This window comes from Epinephelus moara, chromosome 21 (assembly GCF_006386435.1).
Source record: "Epinephelus moara isolate mb chromosome 21, YSFRI_EMoa_1.0, whole genome shotgun sequence".
NCBI lineage: Eukaryota > Metazoa > Chordata > Actinopteri > Perciformes > Serranidae > Epinephelus > Epinephelus moara.
The window spans coordinates 30,122,187-30,132,600 of record NC_065526.1 but is presented as its reverse complement, the minus strand read 5'-3'; the positions used below and the strand labels follow the sequence as shown (position 1 = coordinate 30,132,600).

The 10,414-nt window shown below is 41.8% G+C and overlaps 1 protein-coding gene across 7 annotated transcripts in view; it reads left to right on the top strand.

Moving 5' to 3' along the window:
• Positions 1–10,414, top strand: part of LOC126409090 (nuclear receptor coactivator 2-like) — a 69,358-nt gene that overhangs the window by 24,799 nt on the left and 34,145 nt on the right. For all 7 annotated transcript variants that reach the window (XM_050074995.1, XM_050074998.1, XM_050075000.1 and 4 more), the window contains one exon: positions 8,366–8,476. In XM_050074995.1, coding sequence (XP_049930952.1) covers positions 8,385–8,476 — 92 coding nt within the window. In that variant the 5' untranslated portion in view covers positions 8,366–8,384. The remainder of the gene's footprint in view (positions 1–8,365; positions 8,477–10,414) is intronic.

The following is a 10,414-nucleotide window of genomic DNA, read 5'->3' as shown; positions in this document are numbered from 1 at the left end:
TGCATTTTAAGTTTTTTATTTTTGAAAAAAATACTGTTTTCATTGGGAGGTTTGTTCAATAACATTTGAATTAAACTTTAACAGCTGATGACTTGAAAATTATGCTGACTGTCATTTGCATCGACTATTTAGGAAAATCAGAGAAAAATATCATTTGCATAATAATTTGGAACGCGGTGTATGTGCTGATTGCAGATAGTTGCATTGGGTTTTTGGGTATTTATTGCATCGTTAATGTGCCTGACATTCTGGAAACCTGCCTGTGAGGTTTTGGTGACGTGTGCGCACTGTCCGTCCGTCAGCCAAACTTCGGCTTACACCGGCTGCGCTTGGCCTGCGTTGACAGTAGACCTGGTTTCAGCTGGCAAGCTTTTAGCGCACCTTCGACGAAGCCTTTTAGCACGAAACTGTTACTGCGCCAAGCTGCATCTGTCGACACCTCCCCCTGCTGCGCCGCCACACCCATCTCAGCACACCTCGGTCTGCCAAACTACCAAACTGAGCGTGCCTCGGGTTGTGCTGCTCGAAACTAGCTCTGCGCGGGGTTCGCCACCCTGCGCTGCGCCGGGAAACTAGAGCCCCAGGTCTGCAGTTCTGAGCAACAGCACCTGGAGTCAGTGAAAAACTGCTGGATGATGCTTTTCGGATGAGCTGATAGATAAGCAGAGAGATCTGGGCCCTGGCAAGACTGAGATAGTGTACCACAATTCATTTCCGTATGCTACCCACATTGTTATGATACAGAGCTGGTTGAAAATCAGTGAAGTTTTCCTTTAAATGAGCTGGATTTTTCTACATGAAAACAGAGAAATCTCTGGGTATCAGCCAAGCATTGCAACCATGTATTGTATCATGGTTTTCCCATTGGTTTCAAGAGTTTTTGGCTAGTGACCCCTTAAAAAAGAAGCTGTGTCCACATGTGACCACAGGTTACATCTACATGTAGTGAGCAGTTTAATCAACTGCTCATTATTTCTTATCGGATTACTTTAAATGCTTTATAGAGGCCAGAGAGGTAAAATGTTCCAGAAAAAAATAATTTTGAAGATTTTGAAGAAAGTCTAAAATAATAAACCTAATATTGTGTTGTGAGAATTGCAACTAAATGGCAGGCTCAAGGGCTGAAAAACGAAGCCAACACGGAAGTGCCAAAAACTTTGAATGGCAGCTTGAGGCTGGCTCCGGAAGTCGATTCCTGCAGACCCCCATGTAAAAATGCCCAACTTTACAGCAGACTTTACAGCCTGGTACAAAAACAGTTTTGGTCTCTATGGTTACTTGCAGGGGGTGATTTTTTTGTACTCACCATTTGCACTTTATAAAGGCTTGAAGTTGCACATAATTAAGGGCGGGCTGCATTGAGTGACAGGCTTTCTGCTGGTAGTGTCCTCGGCTTCTTAGTCATATTTAGCCTCTCGTCCAAATATGGTCACTCTTGGCTCCAAAAAAACCCCAACATGGCGATGGCCACAATGTTGAACTCGAAGCTTCAGAATGGAAGTCCACAAACTAATGGGTGACTTCAGGTAAGCTATGTGCATTATTTTATACAGTCTGTGGTTGCCACCCCTTGGCATGGTACATAATAATGGCTGGACGTCGGTGTCCATAGTATACTCACTGTAATTATGAATGACTAATTTTGTTAACAACATCGCTCTGATTTTTAGGCTGTCTATAACATGATGGGGTGTCATTACTTACAGTATTAGATAGAAGTTTTCCACTGTCCCTGCAAAACCACTAGCTTTAATTTAGTGCTTTCAGTCATTACATAAGACTGCATGGTCAGTGCCTTTTTTTTTTACATGTTCAAAACCTCAATTATTCTGCAAGCCAAGGCCTGAGGATGACTCATTACTGTAATAACAACCCATAGTGTGCTTTACTTCCATGAAAACTATCATTTTGTCCTGGTAGGGCTCTCACGCTAATGCTGATTGTCACATCTACTGGACCATTTCTTCAGCTTTCCAGCAATTCTCTGTTGCACAGCGCTTCTTGTCATTTTCTTACTTTGCTGCGCAGTGTGTGCTATTATTATTTCCATGGGTACCCTTAATTACTGCTAAATATGTTCCACCACTATATTTCCTTCTTTGTCTTCTCACCTGATCTCCATCTGGCTATAATCTGACACCTACCTGCTCCCACCTGTAACATACCAGGAAGTAGATTTCAAGAGATATTCCTTAAAAGCTGAACAGACCAGAAAGACAGTTTGCAGCTAAATAAATGATAACAAATCTGAGCCGATATGGGAGCCACTGCCTCATATACTCTGCATTCATAAGGGTAAAACACAATTTATCTTAGTGGTGAAGATAAGAGTCTTTTAAATGTTTGTTTTGAAGTAGTTCATTTTTTTTTATTAAAGAATAATTTGTTGTTGTTTTTTTAGCATTTTTTATTATTGTAGTATTATTGTTAAATTAAATATGACACATTAATAAAGTTACTGTAAAGAAATGAGAGGATGGTCCGCATGATAGGTTCTATATTGTTACAGAGGTATCACTGTTGGTGTTTCTCATAATCAACACCTTTTTCCTCTTCCTTAAAATATTTATTTGCTTGTTTTGTGTGAAAATGCTGGCGCCTCTAACAAGCGTACAAAATAAATACACACCTGTGAAAGCCTCACCCTGTCACTAGTGGTTTTTCAGGAACCTAAAACAAAGAAGCAGAGGAGCGATGGTTTCTATTGGAAACAGAGTCCACTTAAGCAGGCTGTGATCAATACGTAGCTGTAATTCCTTAATGGCTGGTTTGACCCTCTGGCCTCGTCTCTTCTCTCCGGCTCAAATTGTTTTTAAATGGCTTCACTTTGTGAAGCTCTTGGCTCCTCTGATTGCATTAGTACCGGACTGAATGGGGCAAAGGCTTTTGTCGCAGGCTACATTAGTGTTAATTCATTGTGTGTTTGTGTATCTGTCCGTGTGCGTGTGTTGTGAGTGTGGGCAACTGTGGATTTACTTCAGACATTGATTGAAATGTTTAAATGGTCCAGGTTTTGAGTTGGGTGAATTTGTTTGTGTGTGTGTGTTTGTGTACCTTCCGAGACATTAAGCCAGGTTTTCATCAACGTCTGAGCCCTAGTTGGGCTCATGATGATGATGATGATGATGTTATCTCCAGTAAACATGATGTCAAGTCATATAACCAATAATAACCTGCTGTCCATCAAGAGCGATGATCGCACTTTGAGTTTTAAAATGTCTAACGTTGTCTTCAGTGTTTAGCAACTTTGTTTAACTGAGTTTTGGGGAAAGTTTCTTTTTTTCTCTACCTAATACGAACTAATTGATGCCTTTTTTAACATGCACCTTAAAGTTATATTGAATGGTGAGATTAGCCAAGTTTTGCTATTTGATCACCAGTTTGAAATACTAGCCACAGCATTTCATTAAATCTCCCCAGTGATCACTGGTTGGTCTAACTTGTCAAACATCCAATCCATTGTGTGTTTATGTGTACCCACTGCAGCACGAACATTAGATTCAAATGACTAAGACTTGTAAGATCACCATTTTGTCTCGCTGACAAACACAAAATATGTCGTATAAAGCACATTTTAATTTGTCTCACGTGGTAAGTAGGGGGAAAAAAACGGTTAAAAGCAAAACACATTTTTGCATTCTTGAACTTAAAACGATAAAACAAGAAAAAGTTTATGTTGACAGTTGCTGAGCATAATTTGAAGATTTTAAAAGTGTAAGCTGGCTGGAGCCAAAGTAAGACCTACCTTTAACTATTCTGAGTCTTTTCAAAATAATGTCCATAACAAAAATCTTCACACTCGCATTATTACTCAAGTACATTTCTGATGAGCATGTTACTGACTGGCTCCCAGGCATGACACTTTATCTGTAAACAAAACATGCAACTGTGCAAAGCCAGTTTCTCTGACCAGAAAAAGAGCAGGTAGAGGTCATGAAGCCGATCTCAAGCTCGACATGGCTGTGAGTGTGCAGCAAAGAATGAAAGTGTCTTTAACAATATCTTGGTGACAATATGGAACATTGTGCGCATGTAGGTGAGATGGACAGAGCAGAAGCTGATAATGCTGTAGGAGTTGAATGAGAAGTTTCTGCGTACATCTTGATACTTTTTCCCATCATGACAACTGTATCTGACTGCAGAGCTGGTCTTCCACATATGAAACAGTGATCTAATTTCAATCATCATCATTTGCACACTGTGAAATTGTTGCTGTTGCACATTTAATCACAACCTTGACCTGCTATTAAACCATGCATGCAATGCTAGTGGTAAATATTGTTTGGTGTCTTGTTTTTGTGCAACTGCAGTAATTTTGCAAGTCATGCAGAAAGATAAAACACTTCTCCATACACACTCATACACATGACATGATGGCAAGACTATAATGGTGTGTCTCAAATACTTCTGTTAGTACACTTCCATGTAGTATACTATGTGCACTATGTACTCATTGGCTTGGTGCGCGAACAGGGTAGTGTTGTCTCAAACTAAACACGGCCGTTGTGCACTCACCGGAAATGACGACCGCAAATTAGCTAGTTAGCAAACTAGCATTAGCATTTGTGTTATCGTTCGCGGTACCAAATCATTACAGACTGATAAATTAACCCAATAAACATGCTGCTGGCTTATACCCGACAACAGTATAGTGGTGCTTAGTGCAAAAAACAGGTCGCACAGTCCTCGGCCACTATTTCCAGTTTGAAAAGTGGTCCCTCCCCTTCTGCTACGTAGCCAAGATGGCAACCATTGAGGGCGAGAAGTGTCCATAGTTCCACACTCAATTTCTTGACAGTTTTGAGTGCACCATCTGGGTACTCATAGTGCACTGCATTTGTCCATACTTCTCAGTGTGAATGCACTTATGCACTCAAAATAATAAGTGTAAGTACAGAAGTACGCGATTTGAGACACAGCGTAAGAGTCTACAGCCATGCTAGCAGCTCTGTGAGATTGTAATGACGCCTAGCATGCTCCCAATGACAGTGCTAGCATGTTGATGTTTAGCAGGTATAATAATTAGATTGAAATTTTGACCGCATGATGGTCAGGGAATCAGTTATTAGAATTCAACCTCTGGGGATGAGTGCCTTCACCAAATAAATGTTATAACTCTCTGTACCAAATTTGACTGGAATCCATCCAATAGTGGTAGCTAGAGGAAAAGTCAGGGGATCTGCAAAGTCATTACAGTACATCCTATGGGAACTATGGGTGTCTCTACAAAATTTTGTGCCAGTTCACCCTGTAGGTGTTGAGGTATTTTCCTGATATAGTGAAAATTTTGACCTGCAAATAAGGAGGAATCAGAGGACCACTAAAGTCATTAGTTAATCCCTTTAAGACTTTGAATATCTGGTCAGAATTTCATGGCAATCCATCCAATAGTTTATAAGACACTTTACTCTGAACTAAGGTCCAGGCTAAGTGACAGAAAGTCTGACTGACTGCCAGACCAGCATTGCCATCCCTAGAGCTATGCTGCTAGCAAGGCTAAAAATGGGATGATAGTGTTGCTAACTAGCTGACTGGTGATGGTAGATGCTGATCAACAAGGGCTCTTTTTGCATGATCGGAACCATCAGCAAAGACGCCACTTGCCAGAAACTCTCCTCTCCTCTCCTCTCCTCTCCTCTCGTAATTAGGCCATATTCTCCTTCTTCCCCAGGCCTGATTATTCAGAGCAACAGATGCCCCTCTTCCAATTTCCTCCTTCTGTCACCCACCATCCTCACCCACTTGGCTTATTTTTCAACATTTGCACTTGCTGACTTGATGTTGGTATGCACCAATAAACCCATTGTTCATCCATTTGATCCTTTTCCGTATCATTTGTCCTGCTGCATCCTCTTTATATACTGAATATTTTTACATTTCACTCCCCCTTTTTCTACCCATTATTTTTCCTCTTTCTTTCCTCCTCACTTTCTCTCTCATCTGTCTTTTCTCTCTCCCTCCCTGTTGTTTTCTCTTCCCTTATCCCTCTTTCCTGCCTTCATCTGCTCAGTGTCAGCCCCACAGACCGGCTGTTATGTAACAGTCAGGTGATGTGTTGGCCCGTTGAAGGGCCTTAAAGGCCTACCACCCTGACAGACACTGCCTCTCCCCTGCTAGACTCATCTGTGTGTATGATTGTAAGCACAAGTTAAGATTCGTCGCATTCTGTTTGAGTTTGTCGTCTTGTCACAATATAATTTGTCACGTTGCTTTTTTTTTGTCCTGAACTTTAGTTTAGTTACAAGCTTAATTTAGAAAATCATCATCAGAAGAAGAAGATCACAACAATGAAATGTCAACTTTTTGGAAGACCTGAACTCAAATTCTTTTAAATGGCATGTTTAAAAACTAACCATAAGTGACTACCACATATTGATCTCACTGACATCAGCACAATTGACTTAATTAGAGCACACATAACTGCCATGGTTGATTTTAATCTTCTTGGACTACTGACATTATTGGATTTGCTGAAGCAAAATCAGAGGCTCTTGTACATAAGTGCAACCTCACCAGTCAAAAAACGGTATTAAAATCATCACATATAAAATAGTAAATCACTGTCAGAAACAGAAAACAACATCTTGATTCTTAATCCCATTAACACCCATTTGAAGAGTAGACAGAAGAGGAAAATCCTGTGTATAAGCCCTGTAAAATTTACTATGTAGTGTCTTAACCTATTTACAGCTGTGATTGCAAACACAGAAAAGTTGTTACAAGTGCATTATTATTTTTTTTTTTTTTTGAGAATAAGACTTGTAGATATGCTAAAAGTCGGTTCCTAAAATCTCACATAGAAAAGCACAGTGCTGATTGGTGTCTGGCCAGCAAGATGAGTTTAGTCATCAGTGTTTGGTAGAAGGTCAGACAGCATGAGGTGACCATATGGTGTAACTTTACCCTGCCAATGTGTGTTTAATTTTCTCCCCACCTACCTATACTTTTCGTCTTTTCATTCTTACGCAACACTTTTGTGCACAAAAATATTATGTAGAAAAATTTGGCTGTCAACAATATGACTTCTGTTAAAGACCGTCAACTTAATTGGCAGAAATGTTCATGTAAGAACAATACGAATGCCTACATGAATTAGCTATTTCGAACTGAAGTAATTATTGACATCTACTGTATTCCCACTGGGCCTCCCACATATTGCCTGCAGGCACATCACAATGATACATTGTTTTCATGAGTCATTAGCACACTCCCTGTTTGATTATGCAGCGTTCAAGCAGGTTGTGTACATCTTCTGCACACTAATTCATGTCTATTTACAATGCTGTGTTTAATAATGCCATGAAGAGCAGAGTGAAGGGCACTTTCCAGTGTCAGGGGTGAGGTTTTTAATTTCCACAATGCTCAGTTGCACTTGTGCGGCATGGAATTTGTGCATCTAAATTAAAAGCATCCACATGATGGCACAGGCTTTGCCGTTTTACACGTCAAAGAGGAGGCGGATTGGGGGAGGCATGGAGTTAGGCAGGCATGGGGAAACTTTTGCGTTTCAACAACTGATATTGTAAGTAACTTTATGGAGGGTGATGGTTTTGATGTTGTTTTTGGTGTGTGTGTTTCTCATTAGTTAATAGCTGTGCTTGTTTATTTTGTTGTTGCTGTTTTGTTCTTTCTATTTTTACTGGGCAACTAATGGTTTTATAAGCGCATTGTTTCTGGATGGCTCTGTCCCATAGACAACAGTGATGGCTTGATGAGTGGGTGGAGGGCAATGCAAGATGGTAGGAATGAAGATGTGTATGAGCAGGGGTGTGTGCTTGAATTTGGGTGTGGATGAAAGTAGAGATGAAGCTAGCATGTAAGCGGGAGGAAAGGGACAGAGGACTATAGGAAATCTTTACAGTCTACAAGTTTTGGATTCTTATTCAGTAGAATTCAAAAGAAATAATGTAATAATTGAAATGCGTGTTTGTCTAATTCTGACCAATTAGCATGAAGTTGAAAAAAGGGGCGACTTTAGATGGACCACAAGTTTGATAATCAATCATTCCAATTTTTTTGATATCGTGAGCATTAAGTATAAAGTGCTAACGAAAAGAGAGAACCTTGGCCTTGGACTGTAGCCGTTGGTGTCTAAATATTATGTCAGCGACATCCGCTAACGGATGTGCATTTGCATTGTTCAAACAGACCTACAAACAGTCAGTACTGTTGCATTGTATTAACTTTAAAGGTGACTGTTTCAACATGGCAATGTGTTTGATGTTTTAACAGAACAACTAATAGCAAAAATCATAAAGCATCATAAATATATCCTTACAGTTTTTTTTTAAATAATCCCGACTAACGTTCTGAATAATTTAGATTAGTTCTGACCTGTTCTTGCTCTCTTCTTTTCTCTCTCTAGGTGCTGATATTTGCTGAAGATGAGTAGTGGGGGGGGGAACACCCCGGAGCCCCCCAGAGGGGGCGAGCCTCTGAAGAGGAAGGACTGTCAGTCAGACCTGCTGGGGCCAAGGTGAAGACCGTCTTCCTTAGTCCCCAGTCTCAGTACATCTTCACAATGACACCATTAAATCCTCACATGCCTACTCGCTATAACCACAATACTTACAATACTTTATACTTCTTCATGGTGTCAAATAACCCCACCTTCAACTTTAGCACAGTTCCATAGTCAGTCAGTTATTAATTGCCTTATTGATTACTGATTTTGATTCTTATCACACATTTGAATATGAAAAAAAACTGAAACGTTAAAAGTCAAGTATGCTTTTATTTTCAACAGATGATGCGTATTTTTTTTTATAAGTGGCAATAATTTTTGTGTGAAATAAAATTCAAAAAGATACTTATAGTCAGTGAGTGAGAGTAAAACTGGGGGAGAGAAAGCGGTTGGTGAAACGAGTCGAGGCTCTTGCAGGTCGATGAAGAAAAATGCTGCCGCAGCATTTTTACAGACGACAGTTTATATAAGGGCTAACAAGTCATTGTGCTTTCGCTGTCCGAGAGGATATATGAAGGTTGTAGTGACAATGTAGAGTTGCACCACACTGAGGTTATAATGAGGAGATGTGGATGCTATAGTGAGATTGCGAGAAAGTTGACATGCTGAGAGACTAAAGATGTCTGTGTTTCACAAAAGATGTAACAATCACTGCGTGAAATCATGCAAGGCAGGAAAAATGAAATGAATTACCTGTGATTTCTACAGTTGTTGACATAATGCCATACGATTAACTAACAGCAGCACATCTCAAATGTTCAGCTTGTGTTTTGTATAGAAGAGCCTGAAAATGATTATTTTAAGGACAACTTTTGTATTTTTCAACCGTCTCTTCATACGTCATACATCTTTGTGTCTCATGGGGTCAACAGTTTTTGAAATTGGTTCATTATCAAACAAGAGGGCTACACCTGGCAGCTGTGATACAGGCGAAATGTACAAAAAGTACTCGCGATCTCATTCTTTCGGTCACTACCCAGAGCTGGTGAACATAGGTGAGGGTTGGAACGTAGATCGACCGGTAAATCGAGAGCTTCGCTTTTTGGCTAAGCTCCCTCTTCACCACAACGGATCGGTTAAGCGCCTGCATCACTGCTGACGCCGCCCCAATCCGCCTGTCAATCTCCCGCTCCATCCTACCCTCACTCGTGAACAAGATCCCGAGATACTTAAACTCCTCCACCTGAGGAAGGACCTCCCCCCTGACCTGGAGTGGGCAATCCACCCTTTTCCGGCTGAGGACCATGGCCTCAGACTTGGAGGTGCTGATTCTCATCCCAGCCGCTTCACACTCGGCTGCGAACCGCCCCAGCGAGAGCTGGAGGTCACTGTTCGATGGAGCTAGGAAGACCACGTCATCCGCAAAAAGCAGGGACGAGATCCTCCCGTCACCGAACCTGACACCCTCCACCACTCGGCTGCGCCTAGAAATTCTGTCCATAAAAGTTATGAACAGAACCGGTGACAAAGGGCAGCCCTGGCGGAGTCCAACCCTCACCGGGAACAGGTCCGACTTACTGCCAGCCACGCGAACCAGACTCATGCTCCTTTGGTACAGGGACTGGATGGCCCTTAGCAAGGGGCCACCAACCCCATACTCCCGGAGCACCCCCCACAGGATGCCCCTGGGGACACGGTCGTAAGCCTTCTCCAAATCCACAAAACACATGTGGACTGGTTGGGCAAACTCCCATGCCCCCTCCAGCACCCTGGCGAGGGTAAAGAGCTGGTCCACGGTTCCGCGTCCGGGACGAAAACCACATTGCTCCTCCTCAATCCGAGGTTCAACTATCGACCGGACCCTCTTCTCCAGCACCCTGGAGTAAACCTTACCGGGTAGGCTGAGGAGTGTGATCCCCCTGTAGTTGGAACACACCCTCTGGTCCCCTTTCTTGAAAATGGGAACCACCACCCCGGTCTGCCACTCCAGAGGCACTGCCCCCGATGTCC